The sequence below is a fragment of the Argiope bruennichi genome, chromosome 5 (assembly GCF_947563725.1).
Source record: "Argiope bruennichi chromosome 5, qqArgBrue1.1, whole genome shotgun sequence".
NCBI classification, from domain to species: domain Eukaryota; kingdom Metazoa; phylum Arthropoda; class Arachnida; order Araneae; family Araneidae; genus Argiope; species Argiope bruennichi.
In genome coordinates this window covers 29,486,895-29,513,504 of record NC_079155.1, presented here as the reverse complement: position 1 = coordinate 29,513,504, position 26,610 = coordinate 29,486,895, and the positions used below count along the sequence as shown (strand labels likewise).

At 26.2% G+C, this 26,610-nt stretch overlaps 3 protein-coding genes across 5 annotated transcripts in view; 2 read left to right on the top strand and 1 right to left on the bottom strand.

The window, feature by feature from the left end:
- Positions 1-6,278, bottom strand: part of LOC129968447 (uncharacterized) — a 69,091-nt gene extending 62,813 nt beyond the window's left edge. Inside the window, exon 1 of one of the 2 annotated variants that reach the window (XM_056082314.1) lies at positions 6,194-6,278. The gene's annotated coding sequence lies outside the window, so the exon portion shown is untranslated. The remainder of the gene's footprint in view (positions 1-6,193) is intronic. The other variant, XM_056082312.1, reaches the window with a different exon arrangement.
- A 385-nt stretch (positions 6,279-6,663) lies between these two features.
- LOC129969180 (cilia- and flagella-associated protein 91-like) lies at positions 6,664-19,562 on the top strand. 2 transcript variants are annotated; one of them, XM_056083618.1, is made up of 10 exons: positions 6,664-6,736; positions 7,399-7,459; positions 8,035-8,100; positions 8,238-8,464; positions 10,539-10,705; positions 12,196-12,364; positions 14,878-15,039; positions 16,025-16,153; positions 16,993-17,171; positions 19,205-19,562. In XM_056083618.1, exons 2-10 carry the CDS (start codon positions 7,452-7,454, stop codon positions 19,283-19,285), a joined length of 1,188 nt encoding a protein of 395 aa, XP_055939593.1. In that variant the 5' UTR covers positions 6,664-6,736; positions 7,399-7,451; the 3' UTR covers positions 19,286-19,562. The 2 variants fall into 2 exon arrangements, with proteins under 2 accessions (XP_055939593.1, XP_055939594.1); XM_056083619.1 differs by having other exon boundaries at positions 6,719-6,795.
- Positions 19,563-24,028: 4,466 nt separating this feature from the next.
- The window catches only part of LOC129969301 (homeobox protein PKNOX1-like), a 42,700-nt gene continuing 40,118 nt past the window's right edge, over positions 24,029-26,610 (top strand). The window contains exon 1 of the mRNA XM_056083806.1: positions 24,029-24,130. The gene's annotated coding sequence lies outside the window, so the exon portion shown is untranslated. The remainder of the gene's footprint in view (positions 24,131-26,610) is intronic.

The following is a 26,610-nucleotide window of genomic DNA, read 5'->3' as shown; positions in this document are numbered from 1 at the left end:
TTCTATAATCGATTTCATTCCTAACATTTGATTCTTTGAATTTTCAAGGTAAAGACTTTTAATAATCAGTGGCGGAATTTGACAAGTTGAGGCCACAGGCGCTAAATTATTCTGATGCCTCTTCCTACGTAATCGTATTGATTAGAAAATAATGTAAACTAAACTTATTTGCGCTTTTCAATTCTTTTTTATGCTTATTTTATTTACGTAATATTATATACCAAATTAATAAAGTTACTATTCTTTATCTTCATTTTTTATTCTAATTTTTTATAATATACTAGCTGTCTTCGGCGACCAGCTGGGTCGCCAATCTTAATGCACGTTAAAATTTTAATAATTAAATATTTTATAGAACTCTCGTTTTAATTGCTTCTTCATTAAAATATTTTAAAACTTCAAATTTTAATAGTCATATAATTCACTCATAATATTATAAAGGCCTTCAACCATAACGTAATATGTATCTCTAATTTTCCATTAGCTCCTGTAGAATTTATGCTTTAAATTAAAGTGGAAATGATTCAACTGCAATAAATATAATAATATTTTTATTTATTTATTTATTTACTGAAACGAAACATTTTTTTTAAATATGAGTACTGAAAACAGAGTCGCTGAGTATTTAAACCTTATGGGCACTAAAGAATATTTTTCTTAATTCATATAATATCTCAAGAACTTTTCAACAAAATTTTCTCAGATTCATCATAAACAGATCGTTAATTAACAATGTTTAGTTTTAAATGCATCAAACACTAGAAAAATAAACAGAATCGTTTGAAATAACCTGTCGAAAACATATTAAGCCTTCAAAACCAAGTCCGTATCCGTTGTCAACAATCAGAACACAATGCGCATCCTTGAATTTTCAACGGCAATTATGGTAACGCAAATGAGTGAATTTTCTACGCCAGTTGGGGTAACGCTATGCAGATTAGATATTTTTAATTTCCTTTATTCTGTGTTATTTTAATTCAAAAGTACTTCAGAATGAATCTGAAAGATCGATTCATTAACAATGTTTAATTTTAAATGCATTAAGAAAATAAACAGAATCGTTTGAAATAATCGGCCGAAAAATGTTAACCCTAGCCTCTTTAGTGTGGGAAAAAAAATCTGAAGCCTTACTCATTTGGCGGTGGAGAAAATGAATATTTTTTTGGCGGGAAAGTTAGTTTTTAATTAATAATTAAAGTTCTAATTAAAAATTCAAAAAAAGGGACCCCAGGTGCACATTCCCGACCTCCAAGGTACACACACACACACACATTGAGCTTTATATAAGATAATGATAACGTCACAGTGATTTATTTCTGTCTTTGCATATTTTCTAAATTGCATGTACATTACAGTGTCCAAGCATTCAAATTTTGAAACTGAAAAATGATGCTCGACAAATACATTAATTTAGTTTTTATTTATTTAAATTTCTAAAAATGGGTATGGGCATAGCATATCTGACACTAAATTTTGTAATGACTCTTAGTTTTCCCTTTCGTCCACGTATAAGATCTTCCGTACTCCGGTCTTTGAATATACTTGTTATTTTTAATTTCCTTTTACTCTATTCCGAGTGGCAGGCATGATTATACGCAAAAAAACGCAGCGTCGCACAACGCAGAAATAAGAAGAGCGTATTAAGGAGGGAACACATGCTGACTTGCCTTATATAACATAGGATTTCCGGCCACGCGCCGAGGGAATGACCTTTGACACCTGTTCAAGGGTACCGAAGTATCACTCTCATGTGAAACGTAGTTCTTGATGGCGCATTATTTTTACAAAGGGATTAATTAAACTGAAAGTGGAATTGGATCACGAAATAAGAGAATATTTTAGAATGAAGTTACGATGGGCTATAAATTAAGACAAAGTTTTGGAAATTAATTTGGATTAAATTATTACTTTAAAATTTGATTAATCTGTTTTTACCAGGTTAGGCCGAGATCTGCAGCTACCAAATTCGAAAGGATTAAAAATGAAATAGAAATTTTTTTTCGAAATAATCTAAGATTTGAATATGTATGCATATGTATGAATATGTATTTGAATATGTAAGATTTGAATATGATTAATGTATGCCAGGTAAATATAAACTTGGCATACATTACACGAACTTGTTACACACAACATGCATTGATTATAAAATGCATCTACATTTAATGAAACTAATACTTAAAATTTTTAGAATTTTAAAGATGTTTATCTTTTAAATGTAATTCGCTAGATTATGCACTGAACAATTCCCCCCCCCCGATCAAATGAAAGAGGAAGCAACCCCCCCCATGGTATATGCAGAAAAGGAAAGAGGAAGCAAAAAAATTCATAATCTAGTATGAGGGGGGGGGGACTAAAGAATTAAAAAAATAGTACAGCAGTGAAAACATTCAATCAGTGGCTTTAATTGTCAACTCTTTGGCTTTAATAAATGTTAGTAATGAGTTTAATAAAACTCCACCATTTAATTGACAGTAATTCTTCCTCTATTGAAAAATAAATACCATTTACAGATTTTTGTTCCAAAATAATCAAATTTTCGCAACTTTTTTCTCAATATATATTTTGATGAAAGCTATTGCACTAAGTGTATTTTTTTCATTGCTTTTATTTTATCTATGTTGTTAATAAATTCTAAGAATAATGTCTCCATATTTTTTTTTTGTTTGTTCAGTGTGTTTTTGAAAATTTCAACTGAGAGAATTGAAATAGTTACATATCCCTTATTTAGTATGGAAATTTTTAAATAAGAATTAACAAATGTTATCTTTCATTTAAAAATATTAAATTAATAAGAAAATGGCAAGCCACAAAATAAAAATCATCACTTTATTATTTATTTATTATTTTTGGTATAAATTACGTTAATTTTTTTTTTAATTTACACATACAGAAAACTATAGAATGAATTCTCCTTGAATCATTCAAAAATAGCAGTGAATAAATATTTATGATAGCCGATAAAAGTATTTTTAATTTTTAAAATCTGCATTTGTTTGTCTCTACACTTTAAAAATATTCACGTATTTTGAAGCTGGTATCTTTAAAAATTCAGCAAAAAGAAAAACTCGTGAGAATAAAATTACTTTAATGGAAATGGACGACAGAAAACGAACATACACAGAAATCTCTACAAAACAATGTCATATACCTTCCACCTAAGGTCAAGGATGAGGTCAATGTCACACCCTTTTGGCAGCGCAGGTAATGGCGTTGACATTTCTTGTAAAGGGGGGGGGGCTTTTTTCTTTATCTTATTTTTAATTAAGTTTAGTTAAGTTTCTTATGTTTAATTTATTAATAATTGTCGGCTTGTGAATCAGTAGGTCAACGAAAAAAAAAGGGGGATGGATTTGCAAACAAATTTGAAATCAATAAATTCCGAGATAAATATTCCGAAATTTGACATAAAATTCATTTTAATTATAATGCATTCGGATACACTATCCTTGCAAATCAAATAAATAAAACACAGTTGCTCATTTGTTCTCTCCCCCCCCCCCAAAAAAAAGAAAAGCATTTATATCGTCACGGTATGCTATATCTGCCTCGGTTAATATTATTCAAATCATATGATTTTGCTAACGAAATTTATTTGGAACAAATGGTTTTGATACTTCAAGGGGTTTTTTTTCTCACGATTTTATAGTTTCTTTTATATCGTAGAAATATCTCGAATGGCACTAATTTTGAAGTTATTTATTTATTTTTGGTTTTACCATACATAGTTATTTCCCTTTATATTTCGCTTGACTCTTCATTTTCATTGAGTTTCTTTTTTTCTTTTTTTCTTTTCTGAGTAAATAAGGGGAAGGGAAATGTGTGTAAGTCTACTACGAAAAAAAAAAAAAAAAAAAAAGCTACCGTTTCAGCATTACGATATAGATTTTGAGGCCCTCCATGTCTGAAGTCACGAAGCGACCGCCTCCACCGTCTATGCGAATCCGCCACAGTTAATAATAATAAAGTTTCACATTAGTTGTAATGGATTCTTAGGGTAAGATGGTAATAAACTGTATAGTTGACTTTAAAATGTGCATAAAAGTAATAAAAAATGGCATGAAACTAGAGAATCAAACAGTGTTTCACAACTTGTAAAAAACAATAAATTTCTTCTTCAAGGATTAAGAATACAAAAAGCATGAAAAACTGCAAATAATGAAAATAAAGTTTTGGATGCATGAAGAGGAATGGGAATTTAAAACCAATGGGAATGGTCTCTTAAAACTTTCTGGCATATTCTCTAATAAATGTAATGAACAATAGTTATGAAAGAATCTAATAGCATGTGATTTTTGATGATTTTCTAAATGCTAGGATGCAATTAATATACAAGTATCAGAAAACTAAATATGTATTTTGCACACATGTTTTCAAATCAACTGAAACTAAAGTTTGATCCAGAAATAAAATTGTAATCACAAAATCTCACATATTTAAGTCTTTGAAATTTTGAATAATCATGTGAGAATACATACTGATGGATGGTTAATTTCTTGACAGAAGTGGTTCCAAATTTGATATATATTTACATGTTAGATTTAAGTCTGCATATCAAATTTTATCCATTTAGTTCACTGTTTTGTAGCTATCCCATTATCGCTACTGTTCATAGTTTTCTTACCAGTTTAGAGTGCTCCTTACGTTGTCAAGGATACCAACAGTGCCATGTTGCCAATTAAGATGGCTAACCAGATTAAAAATACTATGAAAGAATTACAGTCACATACTCTTTTCATAAAATTTGTGATCTTTACTGATTATGATTGTTTTAGTTAAGTAGACTTCTTTTTTAATTTTTATAAATCACTATTTCTGAATCTCCCTTGAATTCTGCAATAAAGAAATTTTACAAACTGGTTGTGCTTTAAACAATAAAATTTAAGTGTGGGATGCCTTTGGTATCTGATAAATATATAGGGTAGAATTTTTTAATTTAAAAAAATTAGACATTCTACAGCATTGCTAACAATAAGAATCTAGTAGAATCACTAGCACACTGAACTAAAGGATTCTGAGAGTAACAGAAACAACACCAGGGGAAAAAGCATCCATTCATAGTAGCTTTTCTACTACAGATTGATGGTTTTGTTTAGAAAAAAATTTAAGGAATAAATATACTTAATCAGTTCAATTAATACTTTAGGTAAGTAGGGAGCAATTTAGAAATTCTTGTAAAAAAACAACAACATTTGAACCTTTCAGCAATTTAAATATTATTATATCAGTATGATATATACTCTGCCATATAAGCATAGAATTCTCCAATATAATATTTGAAATTAAAATATTTCTAACCATCATAATCATCAGACTTTAATTACTGAACAATCACTGACTTATTGGTTTATCATGAGAAATCCTTAAAAAAGAACAAACAGATTACAAAAAATTCCATTAGAATGACAAGATAATATTAAAATGAAAAATTCTGAAATAAAGACAAATGATATCAGAAAGTTTTATCATGATAAATCCCTAAAAAGAACAAACAAATTACAAAAATTTCCATTAGAATGACAAGATAATATTTAAATGAAAAATTCTGAAATAAAGACAAATGACATCAAAAAATTGAAACAGATGTTTCCGTTCTGATAAAATTTATCATGATTTTGGTTAGAATAAGTTAATTCAATAAGAATTTCAAAAGGATAAATATTAACTGTTCATTTTTCACTTAAAAACAATACTAAGATGTTTTATTGGCAATACTAATATTTTCAAAAATAATACATAAAATTTAATTAAATAATTCTTAAATGTATGTTTATTTGCCGATTATATATTTAATTTATATTTCTCACAAAACTGCTTAAGTAAATATAAAACTCAATAAAAGAGAGAGAAAAAAAAAGTAAAGAAATCAGCGTTATTAGGAAATTCTTATCATATACCAGTATAAGTGTTACTAGAAAAACTATTCTGCTTGGTTCTTAAAAGTTACCATATTGGCGATAAATTCGGGGCATACTAAGGTAGGATTTAACCCAAAATTTGATAGAAATCTACAAAGAGTATCTACAAAGAGAGAGTGGGGTAGAGTATATACAAAATTTATTACGTCTAGCTTAATAAGTAACCATGTTACTGTGATACATAATTCAAAAAATATGTTTTCGGATTTAAGAAGGTCTGAAAAGGAGAAATTTGTCAACATTTTGAGTTCGAATTTTTTGAAAAAATGGTTTACCTTTCAGATGCTCTTCTCGACATAAATGAAAGCAAAACCCGAAATTATTTCAACCAATCAAATGGCTCTACACCTCTATCAAAATATTAACACCAGTATTTGTCGGTTTTCCTGGTATTGTCAATGAAATTAGAAAAATTTAAATAAAAAATATTTTTATAATAAGTAGCTCATAATTATTAACTCAATTTCCATAATAATTAGTTTTGCAATTAAAAGGTGCCTAGATAATCAAACAACTGCTAATTTCCGTCGACTGTGTTTAGTCATATAAAATTCTGATCCTGATCAAACATAATTGTTTCACATTTAGAAAATTTATTTCATGACCCTGAATAAACCAGAAATATAACTGATAGATTTAATTTCATCTTTTGAATTCTAAACTATATCAAATAAAATAAAAATTCGGTGCATCTCACTATTTATCCATGAAATTCTTTATTCTAATTCTAACTGGCATCTCCTGTATTCACAGCCGCTGATTTTGTTTTTAGTTCTTGTTTTGAAACCTGTGGAAATCGATGAAAACTGTTGCTTTAGGTATTATTATAGATGGAATTTTTATGGTGCCTTTTGCTTGCATTAATTTTTATATTTCAGTAAATACTGATTTGAAATATCTTATTGAATCACCTCTGGAAAGAAAATATATTATTATATAATTTAATTAGCTATGTATTAATAAATAATAATAATACATGATATTAAAAAGCATGATAATATGTAATATTATATGCATTGTTTTTAAAAGTTTAGGTTAATGATGAAATATAGGAAATGCATTTTACTTAATTAATTTGGTGATAATGAACTGTAATAAAAATTTGATTTCAAATAAAGGCCTTCTTATTCCATAACATTACTTTTGCATTATTTATTTCCAAATTATTACAACCAGCATGGTTCTTGATATTTAATAATTTTTATTTGTACTGTTTTTAAACGATATTTCTTTTTACTTATTGTCCTAATTTATTTAATATTCGGAGAGTGTTTAAAAATTAAAATGTATGTGTTTTAAAACAAACCATTATGAATTCGAATGTTTCTACTATTTTATATGCGATTATTAAAAAAAAAAACAAAAAAAAACAGGAGGAATAATATTAAAAGAAGAATATGTAATATTTTAATTTTTCATAATTCTCAGTACTTTGTCTTCTCAACTTTATTTGATATTTTGTGTCCTTTTTTATGAATAGGGAATTTTTATTTTGATGGAATTTGAAAAGAAAAACTTCCTGCTATTATAGATATGAACAGGTAGACATTTTTTGGTTATCTTGAAATCTTTTGTAAACCATTAAAGTTTTGGCAATTAAATGAATTTTTTTATAAATTAAATCATACATTTTATAAAGATTTATAGATTTAAATATTAAAAATTTAAAATGCATAAAATTGAAAGTTACAATCTGATAACACTTTAAAGTAATGCTTCTTTGCACATATATTTTGAATGATACCCATATATATATATTATAGTCATCTTGATATTATTATACCCATATCTTCTCAATAATCAATCACATGTGCAACTAGTGCCAGATTTATGTACAAGCTATAGTTTATAATGTTGCTTTCTTGAGGTACCAATAAAATTCCATATACACTAAATGTATTACTTAAATCAACTTATAAAGGGTCTTATATCTCAAATAGATTAGGGCTTCATCAAATCTAAATCTAGCACTAATATTAGTTGTATGCATTGGAGAAAATTTTTAAATTATAATTCTATTAATGTGTATTTACAGGATCTGTGTTTCCTCAATATATATATATAGATATAGATATATATAATTTTTTATTTATTTATTTATTTTTTCACTGTGCAGGACACATTCTTCAAAAAAGAACAACTGTGTAATATCGGGAGCTGATTTATGTAAATTTTATAATAGGTAAGAAAATTGAAATTGTAAAAAAAAAAAAAAAAAAAAAAAATTATTAAAATGATAATGCATAAGTTAATTGTTTTAAGGAGTTATTATATGTTCCAGAATTGCAACCATTCTTATGCATATTCATTATTTTTCAGACCAATAGAGATTACTTCAAAGGTTGGTGACATTGTTGAAGAAGAGAAAGAAATCAGTTTTGTTCGTTGTGATACTGACATATCTGTTGTGGATAAATTTATATCAAAGGGTACACAAACAGATTATAGAGAAAATGAGACTCAAACAGATCCTTGGGATCCACCTTCCAAAATAACTAAAATTCGAGAAGAACCTGAAGTCTTGTCCATACAAAATTTAACTTTTGGTAAAAATTTCTTATAAATTATTTTTTGATGGTATAATAGAGATGGGCCATGCCATATGGCCATGTGTATACAAGTTACCTGCTTAATGCCGTTCATGAAGAAAAATAGAAAGTCATTTTGGCTTTTCTTATGGTTAAAAAGCTTTTTTTATTTAATATAATGTACTTCTTAATAAATTTCATGCACACCAGTTTCAATTTAAAGTATATTTAATGAATTATTATCAGGATCTGATCTGAAAGTTATAATTGATATCTTTCATTTTCAGAATAACCTCTACTAATGATAAAAGTATGTTCGTGTATTTGTCCACACACACACAGTTAAAGACCTTAAACTACTAAATTTGGAACATATATACTTTTGGCATTGAGAGTATGCATTTCAAAGCAACTTTTAAAAAGATATTAAATTTCTTTGTAATTAAGCTAGATTGTGCCATTTTTCTACGATAGCCTCCAAAATATTATAACAAAAAATTAAACTTTATACAATTTAAATTTATTTAAAAATATATCTTTTTAATGATACCAATTTAATTGTCATAGCAATTTTTTATCCAGGTTTAAAGAACTTTTAAAGGTATTTTTAATTGCATTTTACATTTTTTCCTTTGTTGTAAATAAAAGCAAAATCATTTTCTTTGATGCTACTTACATTTCATTTTAGTTTTTTTTTCTTTTGTTGTTGGTGATCAAGATGTAAGCATTCAGCTTATTTTTTAGTATTGAATAAGTTTTTTTTCAATGTATATTTTTGTTGAAATTATTGAATATGTGGTAATTACAGCTAATAATTATCTTTAATAGTAAGCAATGATGAAATTTTTTAAAAGTTCATTCATTTTTAAACAGTTTTATATTATTGATCTTTTCATTAAATCAAAGAAATTTTTATTTAATAATCCCTCTATACTTCTGATTCACCTTTAATATAATTGAATAATCCTCTGATAACATAAATCATATTTTCTGTAGCCCCTACAAAACTTCAACTTCGAATGATTTTTCTTTCTGAAATTATATTTATGGTTTCAGCAAGCATGGTATTGAAGTTGTTAAAGTTTAATCTTGTTGTTTTAAAATTAAGCCTCAAATTTAAGCAAAATGATAGAAATTCAAAGAGGCTTTTAATACAATAAGCATAAATGTATATGGTTACTTAAATAGTATGAATTACATTATTAACAAAATTTGAAGTTCAAAATATTTTGATGGGCCAGCGAATAATTTACTACTTACAAAAGATGGGGCTAATATTTTACTTGGTGAATTAGCTGGTTGTTAAAGGTGGTCAGTTATTAAATGTAATTTTGATAAGTTTAAATTTATTCTGTTTGTGCTTCTTGAATTATTTCTCTTTTTTTTTATGTTTAGGGGACCATGATCAATATTTGTTTCTGTTTATTTGCTCATTTATTATTATGGTAGATCATATAGATTGTCTCTGTGTAAGATCTATTTTATCTTAAAGAGGATTAAATATTTTAATAATCCAATTTCATCAATTTATTTTACTTTGTTAGGTTTTATTTATTTATTTATTTTGTATATTGTAAAGATTGTGAATATTTTGTTCAAATCATTGTTTTAATGTTTAATACAGATTTTGTTTTTATGAAAATCAGGCTTGAATAAAGATTGTACATTCAGTTTAAATTCAATACATAAGATTGTGAGAAAAATTAAATAAATTTATTTTCCCATTATTTTTTAAAATTTTTAATGATTGTGTGATTTGAAGTTGTCTTAGAGGATTTTATTTTTTATTGTAATTTTTTTTTTCTTTTACTGTAATGACAACTTATCTAGTATCCTAAATAAGAAATGATAAATTTTATTTTTTAATGCAATTTCATGCATCTACCTCCCATCTACATGCATTCTTTTTTTAAAAATTATATTGTTACAATAATAATTTTTAAAAATGTTGTATACATATATTATTTTTTAGAAAGTTTTAAAATAATAATAAACTTTAAAAAAGAATAAATATTAATAATAATTATTATTCTTTTTTCTATGCATTGATGTTTTTGATATTTATGCTTATCTTTTAATTTTTGTTATCTAGGTAGTGGCCTTCCTGCAAGCCTTTTGGAAGTAAATTATATCTCAGAATTAAGGAAAAATAGAAAATTGAAAGCAGAAGCAGAATCTTCAGAAGATGATGAAGCATTCAAAAGGAAGAAACAGATAACTTGTAGTCAAGTTAGAAATGACTGGAATTATAAAATTTCTGTAAGTTTTTATTTATTTACCAGTTTTAAAGGTTGCTATCATTAAAATATTTCTTTTCAAATAACTGTAGGATGTGCTGGCAAAAAAAACAGTGATTATGAGGAAACCAAATCTTGGCAGCTGATAGTTTAAGAAAAATTAATAATAATAAATAATGTGTAAGGTATCTGGAAAAAATGACTAGTTTCCCCTTTCAAATTTCTTACCTTATGTGCATAATTAAATTGATATCTAGATGTTTATGACAGTTATCTCCAGAACTTTTATCCCACTTAAAATCTGCCAGTAATTTGTGCCATGACTGTAGATGATTATTTTTATAGAACAATGATTATTTATTAAAAGGTGTTGTTTATTTAAATTCACTATTCTTTTATGCATAGTATTTCTTTAAGCTATTTGTTTCTTCCCATTCTGAAATATATGCTGCCAATATTTGGTATTCTTGTAATTCTTATTCATTCTTTTTAATTATGCCATTCTTTGACATTATTATTCCTGAATTTTCTTTGTGTGTGTGTGTTTCTTTTTTCTTTTCTATAATAAATTGGAGTACTATTATCAATAGAATGATTTTTATTTTTACTTTACATTTACTTTATCATTAGCTATTTTACTATGGGGAATTTTTTAAATTAATTTTTAAGAACTACAAATCTTTTTAAGGCATTTAAAATTTTTTTAGTTAATTTTGATTGATTTTAAATATTAAATAAATCTAGACCAAATAATTTTTCAGCAACTGAATTGGCTTTGTTGGAAAGATAATTTTTTGTAATTTTTCAAAATTGTGCAAAAATAATTTTTTTGCTCAAATATTTTTGTTTGATAAAACATTAAATTTTAGCTTATTTTTTTACTTAAGATTCTAATTAAAACTTTTAAAAAATCGTTTTCTGAGGTGTATATTTCTACCCTCCAAAATATATTTGGGTCAAATTTGATATGTTAAGGTCAAATGGTCTGGCTTATATAATGCCAACATACATATACACATATACACACATTCATTTTTATTCTAAGTAGAGATTATTACAAGCATACTGTATCTAAACTTTGTATGACATCTGTACATATATCTTTCTTTAAATAAACTTTACAAGAAGAATTTTCTTACTTTTAATGACCCTTATTAAAGTCTTATAACCTTGCTAATAGCAACTTAAGTTGATAGTGCATAGAAATGTACGTTTGATGCCATTGCTAATGAATAATATAATTAATGTTTCTCCATGCCTGTTGTTCTATAAAAGGAACTTCATAAATTTAAGTAAATTTTGTTTTGAATGCTGTGCTTTATTACAATATAGATTGTTAATTTTTAAAACTAAAGTCTATTGAATTTTGAAAAATGTGTTATGGTCACATTCAGGACTATTTTACTGAGAATACAGCAACAGCTCTCTCTAAACTTTCATTGATTGTAGCTGGAAAAAAAAAATGTTTTATAATATGAAATTGTTTTTATTATCTTGAAATTATTATTTCAGATTTTAAATGAGAAGCAGTATGAGAAATACAATGCATTGAAGTCCTCTTTAATTGATGAAATGAAAAGACATTCAGACAGAAAGGAAAAATTTCTCACTACTTTGTGGAATCACAAAATGGCTGAAATGAACAAGCAAAATTGCAAATTACAACAGAAGTTGAGGAAAGGTAATTATCCTTTTTATGAATTTTTAAATTGTTATATCAACTCTAAAAATGTTTTATTAGTTTCCATATTGTATCTTTTGATTTGGTAAATTTATTTTAATAACTATACAATTGATTTTTAAAAAAATCTTCCCCGTTTTATCAACTTCAGGTTGATATAGTTTGAGTTTTGCATATAGTTCAATATTCTCTTCTTTTTTAATAATGTAAGCATTTCAAAACTTTGTATAATTTTTATTTATTTTACTAATTTAAAGAAAGATATAGTGTTTTAAAAAATGATTATTTGAAATACTTTTATGTAATTTGAAAATGTTGTAGATAACTTAGTAGTTTTCTCAGCTATGGACTTTTGAAAATGTTAACTATCATGGAACTTATATAATTTAAGAAGCTTAATATTTATAGAGTTATATGCTTCCTTAATTCTCTATTCATTTCACTAAAAATTTGTTGAATTTTGATGAAAAAGTGGATAACCTTCAACTATTCAGTAACATGTTTGCTGAATTAAAATATGTTTGTAAAAAAATATGAGGGCTGAATGAAGAAGCATTCAATTTTGAAGTTTTGGGTGTGTTACAGAAAAATTACATAGTTTATGTAATTTACTGAAGAATCATTCGACGAATTTTTGATGATCTAATAAAAAAATTAAACTACTTCAATAAAAAAAAGCAAAACTTTAAGGTAAAAGTGAACAATTATATAAAAATATTTATAAAAAGTGCTTTAAAAAATCTTCACTGCTTATTTGTGAAATCTTAATTCTGTGTGCAACAAAATTTTTGAAATATTAAAGGCATACTTTAAATAAAATCTTTTCATTAATAAAAAAAATAAGTAGTAGCATAATATCTTCATTGTTTACAATGGAACAATAATACAAGATTAAATATTTGTTGTGACAATGAAAATGGTTTGAGTTTCTTTACAATAATGTAAGATAATGTAATGTTTTAAATTATTTTAAAGGTTAATTAAAAATGTATTATAAAATTGCTATGAAACTAAATTAAAATAATTTAATCAATAATTTTTTAAAATTCTTTAAGGATATGAAAATTATTTTGTTGTATTTTTGGAATTTTGGAAGAAAATAACAAAATTTAGTTTAAATTTTAATTGATTAAAATTCTAAATAAAATTGCATTTTATATTTTATCATTATATATTTTAAAACAAACCAAATTAATTTGTTTTTGCATTTTAAATTATCTCATAATTTAATGTTTTTTTATTTCCATTAATATTAGTTTTTACTTATAGAATTAGTCAAGGTAGTTGGGGAAGAATATTGAAGATTTTGCTATTTTCTTTATTCTTCAACTACTTTTTATTTATTCTATTATTTTTTGTGAAATATATTATGCATATGAATCACATGGTAGATTCTTTTAAAATGTCAGCTGCTAATTTGACTTAAAACAATGAACATAAGTGGTGAAATGGGATGCTGTTATGTTCCTAGATGTAATATTATTTCCTATCAAGTTCTACATTATTCCAAATGTTCAGGGGAAAAAAACAAATTTTTGTTACTAAATGCCTGTTTCTACTTTCCCTACAATATAATTTCTCAGGAGTAATTGAATGCATTCTCCTGTTTCTTAAGAGAAAGCCTAAAGTTGAAAACTGAATCTTATTCTAAATGTTAAATCCTAGAGATCTAAGAAATACATAATTTTGCAAATATCAAATTTACAGAATGATTATAACACTTGGGAAAATTTGAGTTTCCTTTTTTATTTATTTTTTGAACAGGATTGCAACTAAAATTTACAAATTATTGCTTGTTTCCCTCCAAAGTGCTTTAAAGAAGACATATATTTCTATGCTCATTAAAGTTTCACTGTTATATATTATAATTGCCATCCCCTATTTTTCCTTGTTCCCAATGACTTTTCCTGGCTATTTCCTTAAGCAAATATTATATATATATAAAAAAAAACCCCATATAATACTTTCTTCAGATTAACCAAGACTTGGATTTTACCTAATTACTTTAATTATATGTTTTCAAGGGAAGAATATTTGTTTGTCTGGTAATATGACATCTAGATAATAAAAGTTTATTTTAATTTTTATGACAGTTTTTTGAGAATGGAATATCAATTATTGTATTGTCTTAGAAAAATTTAGAAGATGAATGAGTAAAAACCATTTCCTTACTACTATATAATGGGAAGAGAATTGATATAATTCAGGGTTGTTTTTTTTCCCATGAAAGTGGTAGCTTTTAGTTACCTACCTGAAAATTCTTCATTAAAGTATCATTTTTAATATAATATCATCTACATATTACAATACATATTTCTTATTTAAAACACATATATAAAAAAAAAATGAAAAAAAAAAATTTGAGAACTTTTTTTTTGCCAAATCATAAAATGAATATCTGAATAATTATAACTTTTTTTATATAAATTTAATGTTGTATATGCAGATACAATGCAATCTTTTTTTTAAATTTCTTTTATAAAAAAATTCAAAATTATTCCCTTTGTGTTTAGAAATAAATGTTTTAGAATCTGGCATTTTGAGCAAAGAATCTGATATTTTGGGAACTGGTGATATTCATGAGAGATTTTCGGTCAAATCTACTAAAGCCAAAGCCACAATCAGCAAAGGAACAGAGTATATGCTTTCGAATTATTACTTAACTGATCCTGCTGGTAAGTTACTCATTTTTGTGCACTTATTGCTTATCATTCTGTTGTCAGCATTAATTCTCTTATTAACTAATTTTTTTGAGGTTTTATTATATGTATTTATAGTTCTTTCAAGTATTATCAATGAGCTTTTTAATTAAAAAAAATATAGAAAGCTGTAGTCCAAAACATGTGCATTTATGAAATGACATTTAATCAAATCTTATATCAGAATATCTTTGAATATTTGGCAGCCATATTTGATGTTTTCATGATATCTCATCTATGGTCTCATAAATGATTTTTAGATTTTTCAAAAGTAGAGGGTTTTACGAGTTTATTTTAACAAATGTTTTTGATGCATATTTTTTTAAATTTTGAATCGTGTTTTTTTTTTCAATACTTTCTAAGTTAATAATAATTTTTATTTACAGTTAAATACTATTTGCAGTATGAATACACACAATTTGAAATGAAAGTAAGCAATTGATGTATGGTTCTGGAATTTTTTAAAAAGATTCCTGAAATGTACTAGAACCCCTCTGTATATGAGGGGAAGAGACTTAAGGTTAAAAATAATTAAGAACTGAAAGTGTTAAAAATTATTTATGTACATTTCCATAGAATTTAATTATGAGCACCATTAATATTAATTGATATGCTATATAATAAAAAATTGTCTTTATATCCACTATTGATTGCTCAGGTATTTTTATTTTAGATAATATGCAATATATCTGTGTATTTAAATTGAAGGATTTTTCATTTTGTGGATTTTTTTCTAGAATCCTGCGAAAAAAACCCAATTTGGAATTTATCAATAATGCTATTGCTGTTATTGTTTTATTTAGTATATTTTGATCTTATACAGTTGTTACTTTTTATTAGAATTTAATTGGAAATGCTAATAAACAAATAATTGCTCATTTTAAACATATTATTGAATGAACATTTCCCCCCTTTTATTTAAAAATTTATTATCACAATGTTATTTCTTTATTGTTCACAGGTTTATCTTCTGTAAAAAGTTGGCTTGACACAAAGACAGATGGTTTGAAAACTGAAATACCATTATCAAAAGTTTTTAAGAGATCACAGAAAGAACGGCTTGCAGAACAGGCATATTTAAACATCCTAGGTAAACATCATTAAATTTGAAAATAATAATAATAATGACCCTATATTTCTGAGAATAATGTATAGATATTGAAAGAGAAATTTAAATAATAATAATAATAATTAAGATTTTTAAATAAATAAAAAATGCATGACTTATATAGCAAAAAAATTCACAGATACAAATATTCTATTTATATTGTATTTTAAGTTTGAATTTTTCAATTGTAATTTTGAATTTTAAATATCTTTAGAATTTTAAAATGTTTGTAATAATTTTAAATTTGTATAAAACAATTTGGATTTTTTTCCAGTGTTCCAAATTTACATTTAAAATTTCAACTACATTTTATATTTTGTATGTTTAACATTGTATATTTAAAAGAATTTTTAAAAGATGTCTGCCATGTACATGCTCTTAGGTTAGGTTACTTTTCTTGCTTCAATTCAATTACAATCATAATAAAGTTAATATAATAAATGTTTTTAAATATCAGGTACTAGAGAAAATTTGTATTGAATTTTAACATGCTAAGTTTTTTTATATTTTGCAATTCATTGAATTTTAGAAAAGTATTTACTTTCGTCAAACTTTTTCATAAAATTTAAGTATAATTTGTAAATTAAAAAATGATCATTTTAAAATAATCAAGGAATTTTAATATTTTGTTGTGAGGGTATAAGTTATTTTTAAAATGATTTTATTTGAATAGTGTTTTTTTAAAAGTTGGTGTGAAGGCATTAGTAAGAATTCGTTTTAAAATGCTTGGCATAAATCTTATAACTGTTATATTTACTTTCTTAGAGCTTTTTTTTTTTTGTATTTAAATATAAAAGAATATTTTTTTCTGTCTTATTCAGAGAAAAAGCGTAGCAAATTGCCACCGAAAATTTATCGCGAAGATTATGTGAAGGAAGAACTTCCAGCACCCACTGTTAAAGCTGAAGATGTGATAGAATTTTTTGATTTTGAAGAGAAAAAAGTGGATTTGGTCACAGTTTGGCAGAAAGCATTACGTGGTTTAGCACGTCAGAAACAAGTAAGTAAAAAAGAATCATTCATTTTATGAAATAATAATGCTAATGAATGAACTGTTAAATCCATTCTTTAAAAAAAATGTTTCCATTTTACATTTGTTGATAAAAATTGTTGGTACTCAAGAGTAGCTTGAAATTCAGGCAAACTGAGAAATTACCCATGGTGCCAAAGTGAAAATCCAAATCCGAAAGGTGGTTTCATTGACTGGAGAGTCATGGGAAACAGTAGACAACTCTACCTCTTATTTTTCTAAAAACTTTCCAAATCTTTCATTTGTAATGAAGATTTTTTTTCCAGGAATTTTCACCATTTTGTTATTGGTAATAGAATTTTTAGTAATTGAAACTCTTGAAAACGTATCTGCTTTCCCACCATCTGGATATGGCACCAAATATGTATTTAATCTTTTTCTCAGCACATTGGAAGTGTGTAGATATTGATAGATTTGATTGATAAAAAAAAAGGTTTGGAAAGTGAACAGAATTTTAAATGCATTTAAATGAAATATAAGCTTAAGAGAAGTTTTAACATATATAACTATATGGGCTTTAGTTTCAATAAGATGTCTATGAAATATACAGAAATAATTTTAGATAAATTAATCTAAAATTTAAAAAATTTTGCTATAATATTAAGCCTTTTTTAAGCAAAACATGTATATTTCAAAGTAAAAGTTTATTTGACATTAGAGTAGAGAAATTATAAAATTTTAAATTAATTTTTAAAACTAATTAAATTAATTTTTTAAGGTATCCTGGTTGTGTTTGTTTGAATGTGTGTGCACTATTTTATTGCTTTACTCTGCTGTCAAATTTACTTTGGGCTGTTTCATTTGATACTTTTGTTTTAAATTATAATTTCTCAGAGAAAAAAGAAATCAGCATTTAAAAAGTGAAATTCTAAAAAAAAATTTAATTTGACAATCATGATTTTATATCAAATGCAATAATTTGAATATTCAAATCATAAAATCAATTTTTGTTCACATCTATTTGTTAAAAGTTTTATTTATTATTATTATTTTTTTTTTTTTTGTTCTAACTTGCATTATGTATTAACTTGTATAAAGTCTCTACATCTTTTTTTCTTTATCATTTAAAGTTAAGTGCAATATCAGTTATAATTTACAATGAAGTGCCTTTGCATTTCAAGCTGTTAAGTTCCCTTGATAAGGTTCTTTTAGAGGATTTATACTTACTTCCACTAGGGGGTCATCAACACTTAGTTTCAGCTTCAGTAGTAGTGAACTCCAGATTCAGTGCACAATTTTTCCAATGATTCACTCCATATATGCATTAGTGTTCATTAAATTCCTTTGGGATAAAATATTTATTGATACATTATAGAAATTTGGAAATGTAGATGCTGTCTCAAATGTTATCTTCATCATTTGGTCAGTTCAAAATTATGAAGTTTGTTTCAAAAGAGTCCATGTGTATCTACAAAACGAACCATAAATCTAATTAAACTTAATTCCCACATTTGTCTTAGATGGCTTTATATTAATGTAAAATTATCTTTATAGATGAATCAAATAGTTGAAAAGATTAAAAAAAGAGATATATCTTAATGTTATTTTGATAATGCAGCTGAAATATCAAAAATTGCTTTAATACTGAATCCGGTTGTTAAATTGGATTCTTTTCTAAATAATTTGTTCAGCAAAATCTTACGAAGATTTTTATGATAATCTTTTTGTTCAGTGTCTTTTTTTTTTCCTTCTTTTTACTGTCCAGGAAAATTAAAATAAAGTTATCACTTGCAGTTTGTTAATGAAAAAGCTTTTTATCGTGAACTGCAGGAGAAAAAAAAAACATTTGACTGAATTAAATAAGGTTTTATATGTAATTATAAATATGATTCTAATATTGGTTTATAACAATGTATTTCATTGTGATATTTAAAATTCATTGTGTACAATTGCTGTATAACCTAATTTAAAAGCTGTTGGATCTCATTGTACTATAAGCATTACTTTTTAGTTTCCTTTGATATTTTGAATTTATGTTATATTTATTTTACTATACATTTTAGATGCTAGAGTTGATAGAATGCCATAAAGAGAGCCTTTCTACTGTTTTATCGCCACTTTATCCGGGAATCGCTGAATCATGAAATGAATTATCAAAGTAACCAAATAATGATTTTATTAAAAAGTTTGTATTTTTTGAACTCTAATTCAGGAAGGATGTTTATTTTTTTGAAAATTTTATGCTGAGCTTACATTTCTTGTCATCATGTTAGATTTCATATCAAAATTGTTAGTATTATATTTTTACTTATTTTGTTTCATTGTTAATATTCATATTCTCAATTTTATTTCCTTTTTTTTTATGTGTTTATTTATTATACTATATAAAAATAGAGCATGTTGCTCTTTTTTGTATATTTGACTCCATTTTAATTTATTCTTTTAAAAATTATTCATTGTTGCATTTTATCTGTGTTATTGTTTTAAATTGTTCTTGTTCTGTCAAAATTTCAAAATAAAATAATTATTATATTAAGTTTCACTGTAGTATTTTTTAATTCAACAAATGACAATTAAATTGAATAAAAGAATAGCTTATCTTCATAATTTCCACTACGAATAAAGATGAATGTGTGTGTTGGTGATGTACAGGCCAAGCTAGCGAAGTATCCAAAGCTATGAAACTTGGCATATATATGTACATGGTAGAAAAAGAGTTTCCATTTGTGGACTATTTAAGAAGTAAATTAGAAATTTAATTAATTGAAATCAAGGAAAGTTTTTACGTTTTTTTTTTTTTTTTTTTTTTTTTTTTTTTCCCACCATAACTTTTATAAGTATTTCAGCACAAAATTAATTTTTGTTTCATTTTTACATTCAACATTATTTTTATTGATACAAATGTTTTTCTATTTTTTAATTAATTTTGAAAAAATATTTTAAACATATTTTACAGTAACATATATTATTGTTGAAATGAATCTGCAATCGTTTTCATTGCTGTTAGAAATATTTCATACTGGTTTTTTTTTTCTATTGTTGATGATCAAGATTTAGATAATTATTTCCTGTCAAGGAGGCTTCAGTATAAAGTATGCTTTTATTAAATTTTTGAAATTTCTTTTACGATTAAAATAACTGATGATGAAATTTTTTAAAAAGTGTTTTCCTTTTTAAACACTGCTACACATTACATGATATAATTGGATGTGTAAGAATATTGATAACAAATAAAGGAAATTTATAATACACAGAAATTAATAGCTCAAGCCTTTTGACAGTTTTCATCTTCTCAAAATTTGAAGTTTAAAATGATTTTGCTGAAGAAGACATTAAAACCTAGTTACACAAAAAAAAATTATTAAAATTTATAGTAACAATTAATCGTGTTGTATTAAATGGTCTCTGAGGTGACTAGTAAACAAGATAGAAGATTTGTTTATAGATTTAAGTTATTAATTCATTTTTAAAGTTTTAAATACTAAATTTACTTCATGAATAATCTTTTGCCATATATTCTAAAAAGGGGGAAACTCTTTTTTTTTTAGAACAAAAAGTCGATATTAATTATTAAATTGAGAAGATGAATTGTCAATAGACAATTTATTCATGAGCATCAGTTATAAACAAATTGGGAAAAGAAAATTAAAGAATCTATCGCATGTTTAAATTAATGTTCTTTCGGATGAAAAATGCATTCAATTAACATAACCAAATATTTTTCAGATTCTTTGTTTTTCACCTATTTTTTTCTTTCTTGAATGTGAAATATACAAAGGCTATCTTCAAAATCAAGATTTCGATGAATCTCCATATTTCAGAGCTTCCAAAGTTTAAAAAAAAAAGAAAAAAATTATTTGGGGAATTATCTCAGGCTGTGTGAATACAATATCTCAAAAATACTATTGTGTTTGAGCTAGATGGATGGAATTAATCATGTGGTGATTACCTCAAATTTGTAGATTTCTATTGCATTTTGAAAGAAATGTATTCACTAGAGATTTGCCTGTCCAACAGCAATTTAACATATTAACTACAAAACATGAAGAGCCAGATGGGTAAAATCTGGCACGTCGATCGATTTAGCTTGAAAAGTATACTGTAGGAAATCTGCCAAAAGGCTGATTGTATGTTGGTTTAAACTTTTACCTGCATGTTAATGTGATACCTCAAAACTACAGTGGCTTAGATAATGAGATTTGATGTACCATTTTAGCATTTAAAGTGGAGAAAATTATATTAAATTTTGAACCAAATCCCATTTATTGTTTGTCTGTTCAGTCACATATATGTGAATATGATATTCAAAAAGGCAGAGAGATGAAATATGGTATTTGATAAGCAGCTCTGTGTGAAATTTTGGTTTTAATTGGTTGATAAAAAAAACATCGAAAATAATGGTTGGTTTCCTTTTCTACATTATGAAGCATAAAAGGGTTATGCATGGGACTCTGAAAATAAGAATCTGAGTCCTTGTGGCATTCATAATCGTGGCCAAGATCCACAATTTTTATGGGGAATGTAAGATAAATATAAGAATCGAATAATAATGTAAGAATGATACATTGCCATCAAACTATGCATTTTACTATTATGTAAATCAATGAAAACATGAATTAAAATCACCACAAAGTTGCATCCTTTGGCATAGACATTAACAATATCATAACTTCCTTTTTGTTCTCTTTCAATCTCCCTGTACATCTCCTTAACATGCAGTGGAAGTGAAGCTGTGAAAGAGAGGCTGGAAACCCTGTAAAGTCATGTGAAGGTCGCAAGTTCCCATCTTCCACAGTTTCAGCTTACAATGACACAATATGGCATGTATTGTGCTCATAATATTTTGAGAGAAACTGAGCATGCATTTTGGACATTTTCCTATTATGCACTGTACAGATACAAGATTAGACAGGGATCTATCCATAATTTAGGCTACAAGATCGCATATTAAAATGTTTGAGTCATTTCGGTTTGATCAATCACATCCACACGAATATACAGACCAAGAAATGGTCTTTGACACATTTAATTCAATAAGTAATCACAATTGTAATGATAAATTTGCTCTGATATTAACCTACGGTTCTAGTGATACATTTGCTGTAATAGTAATCTACAATTCTGATGATAAATTTGCTCTAATAGTAATATACAATTTTGATGATAAATTTGTATAAAAATCTTCCAATATTCATATAGGTGTGCTTTTGCATTATATTCACACGTTTATGGTCTCATAGATAAAGCTCTCTTCATCGAATTTCGGTCATATTTTGATAGAAATCTATCAGTTTTATGTTACGACTACATGCTGAATTTCATCGCTCTAGATCAGTATGCTTTTCGAATTTTCATGTTCACAGACTGTCATAATTTCAAAAATATGTTTTTCAGACTCAGGGAAATGAAGAAAGAAACCAAATTTGTCCAAAATGTATTTCGGATGTTTTTCTTACGACCGATTGAAACCAAAATATGGTATAGAAGTACAAATATGGTACAATATTTGGTCAAATTTTGAAACCAAAATATGCTACAATTTTCGGGAGGTAAAAAAAAAAAAAAAAAACATATCGAATTTTATTTATCTAAATATTCATGCATAAGAAAATTACAGATTGACACATTTAACTAAACTTAATTAATTAACTAAAATTAATTTAACTTGACACATTTGAACTAAATCTATCAAAAGATTGCCCCTGAGGGGCAATCTTTTGATAGATTTAGTTCAAAATTGGATACGATTCTACACTTAACATTCTATCTTTTTATTAGCTATTTATCACTATTTATTATTATTGTGTTTTATTAGCTATAATATGTAATGCAACAATAAAATCGGTTTGAATCGTACTATAATATTATCTATTGTACAAAATTACGTAAAAAAAAATGTTTAAAAAAATTACCAAAACTAAGGAAAAAATTGCGCGACTATTAAATTGGCATCGTTAAAAAGATAATTTTTTCCCCTTTAAATTTAAGTTCATGTAAATTCGTTTTTGTATTGTAAATTTTCTGGAATTATCATGGAAAAATGCCGAAATTTTGATAAATTTTTAATTAACTAGGATTCCAATTAAAATTTAAAAGGAAATTGTTCCGAGGTGCACTTTCCAAAATATATCTTTGCCGAATTTGGCAAGTCTAGGCGTAACGGTGCACCCTGTAGAGTGCCAACACTTACACACACATACTAGATTTTATTATTAGTAAAGATTTGTTTTTATGACTCAGAAAGAAAAAAAAACGATGTCATGTACAGTGGGTAAACAAGGAAAGTGTGTTAAAAAATTGATTATTTTTTGGCTTTAAAAGTATCGGTTGTTTTCAGAAATATTTATTTTACATGGGCAGAACTCTTGCATAGGCGGAACATCGGGTTTGATTATGGCACAGATTAAAGTTCAGAAAATGTGATAACTTTTGCCAAATTTGACAGTTCTAGATTTAATGGCGTGTTCTATAGAGCGCCAGCACTCACACAAATTTATTATTATTGGTAGGAGAGATTTCAGATTAAAAAAATATTTCTATATTATACATAGGGCTAAGTAAGGCTAATTGTTACAATTTTTGGAAAAATGTTTATATTTTTAAATTTATTCACGATTCTTTGATTGTAACTACTTACATTTATAGCTTAACTATCCATTCAATATATATGTAGAGATTTAAATGGTGGCCATTACCATTCCACTGTTATACCGAACGCATCCAGATTTCAATTTAGTTTTATTGTATTGTAATAGATGGCACCATGAGTTCTACTAATCCAAAGTGCTAAGTTACATAAGCATAAGTTTGAGTAAAAAGCGAGCTGTTGGCATTTCGCTCGGAAAAAAGAGGAGAGAGTTTTACGTCTCCGGTAACGATGAGTGTTTAATAATCTAACGCTACGGCGGCAGTTATTTTTGCTATGTGCAGACATCTTGAAAGGCTTCTTTCTTTGGTGCCATCTAAGTATTTTAATTTCTAACTTTAATGTAATTAACTTTTTCTGTCTTAATTGTTAATGTCTTGTTAATTTTGTTTACTCTAAATAAATGAACTGTTTTTCTTTAAACCTTACTTCTTTTCTTAATCAGTACCCTAGACACTGATCCAAATGGAATTGAATGGGCATTTTGTCCCACCCTATATTAAAAACATTCAACAATTTTGTTAATTTTAACACTAGAAATATTTTTTTCAAAACTAATTGGCTGTTATAATTTTCCCTGATGTGGGTAAAGTTGAACAATAAAAAGTATTTAACATCGTTTTTCTTTTACCATTCTTTTATTAATTAAAATATACAAAGCATTTGTCAATTACTATAATTTAGTATAATAATAATAAATGATATCAAATGGTTTGCAATAAAATAAGCATAAAATAATTCAGCTAATCAACATAAAAGTCAATCTATATCAGAATACCAATGAAAAAAAAAATTGTTTCCTATATTATACATTGTGTGCCCACATTTTTAAAAGTAAGCATTAAAGCCATTCCCCCCACCCCCCACCCCACCCCATCAATATTGACGACCTCAGTGATCTGTTCCTAATGTTTTCAGGATTTCAGTCCACAGTGTTCCTGGATTTAAATTCAATTTAACCGAAGAACCCCGTGTAAGTAGATTTGATATATGCTAAATCTTTCGAGTTTTAAAGTTACCCAAATGTAGCGTGGAAAGGGAAGTAGGAGCGCCAACTCAAGCGTTATCCTCGTCGTCTGATTGCTATTCATAATTACATGGTATTCCCAAAATAACTTTAAAACTGGATTCTAATGAAACATACTATAAATATTGTCAATATTACTGCATACATCTCTGCAAGCTAAAAAAAAACCCTTATTATTATTATTTTTTTTTTCCTTTTAAATCTGTATGTTAATTCAAAATCCTCTTCTTCACTCTTTATTTTCTATTCCAAATTTCTTTTCTTAAACCTTTTCCTCGTTCTTTCTTTTAGTTTTCATTCTTATTAATTATGTAGGTATTTTCGTTTTCCACTGTTACTTTATTAGATGGGCAAATTATTATTTTTTAGAGTCTTTGTTAGACTCTTTCAGAGTTCTGTACTGTGACAAATCTGATGTTTGAGGATGCATGATAATATATAAAGTCTACGTACGTGAATCAAATATAAATCAAGATAAATCTCGCAAGTTTTTATGTTACAATTTCCCCTGAGGTTTTGTTACAATTTGCTTCATTGCATAGTTTCGAATATTTTTGTTTATTTATAAAAAAAAAAAAGAATATTCCATTGAAGAAAAAAAATTGGATTTGCTTTTTAAAATGTAATATAGATACAAAATAAATAAGTAAAAATATTTTTTTAAATAATGATTTAAATCATCTTAAATCAAAATTTAAAAATATTTTTTTTTCCTTCATTAACCAGCTAAAATGGAACTCGTGTCCACACAACTGCTCATAATCCGTTTGCTAACTGTGTTGATATTTTAAGGCCCATCATAAGAATATTTAGCGAAAATTCTGATGAAAAAATTTAAAAACACGGCATAAATTAAGTATTACAACTTATCCCTGTTACAACTATTAGTTCTAACAGGACTAAGTTGTGTGTTAAACTTAACTTTGTTACAAGGAGTCCTTGGTTTCCTTAATGATTAATCGTAGAAAGTGAAAGAGAAAAATAAATTGTTTATCTTTTGGCTTTAGATGCACTGTTTGCTTTAATGATTCATATCACGTGATCACTATTTCTGATTAAATAGAACATTCCGGTTTGACTACGACACATGTTAAAGCTCAGAAAATCGGGTAACTTCACTTATTTAGCAGACAATCAATAGATATCACTTATCTAGAGGTCAAGGGAGTTGCAATTCGATATTACGACAGAGACAGCATTCACTCTTAGAAAAACTTTATCACAATTCCTACTATTATGCTTTTTAAGTTAATGAAGATATAGCGGATTTAGTAATCTTTCGGAACTAAGCAGTGCTTTTAGTTTCACGTTTCAGTTCTCTTTTAGCATGATTTGATTTATTTTAGGTTAATATTAATTTTGTTTATATGTATTTGTTTTTGTATATCTTTTATGATACCAGACTACTCAAGTTCCATTCTTCATCTATTTCGAGAAGTTATTGAAACAGATGTTTGGCTTTATAAGTGAATGTGATGAAACTTAGAAATCTAACCAATTACACTTAATAAAATGTTAATATTATTCTAATATTTATTATTCATGGAATATACATATTTTTCACAAACTTATTATTTATACTGTAAGAAATTTTATTAATTAGTCATTTTTAATCGATCTTCATAAATTGTGACAGGCCTAGACAACTACCTAATTATAAATTCGCCACTGCTGAAGCGGATGATTTTTTTTTTAATTCATTCATTTTGTCTTTCACATTTGTGGTGAACCTTATAAGCCAGATAACATGTATGAAACACGAGTAATTATTTTTGTCTTGTGGTCTTGTTACTCGG

Bases quoted from the DNA above. Each gene is read 5' to 3' on its own strand.
- LOC129969180 (XM_056083618.1), top strand. The intron at 12,365-14,877 runs GTAATTATCCTT...CTTTGTGTTTAG, and splicing joins ACAACAGAAGTTGAGGAAAG to AAATAAATGTTTTAGAATCT. The intron at 17,172-19,204 runs GTAAGTAAAAAA...TATACATTTTAG, and splicing joins GTTTAGCACGTCAGAAACAA to ATGCTAGAGTTGATAGAATG.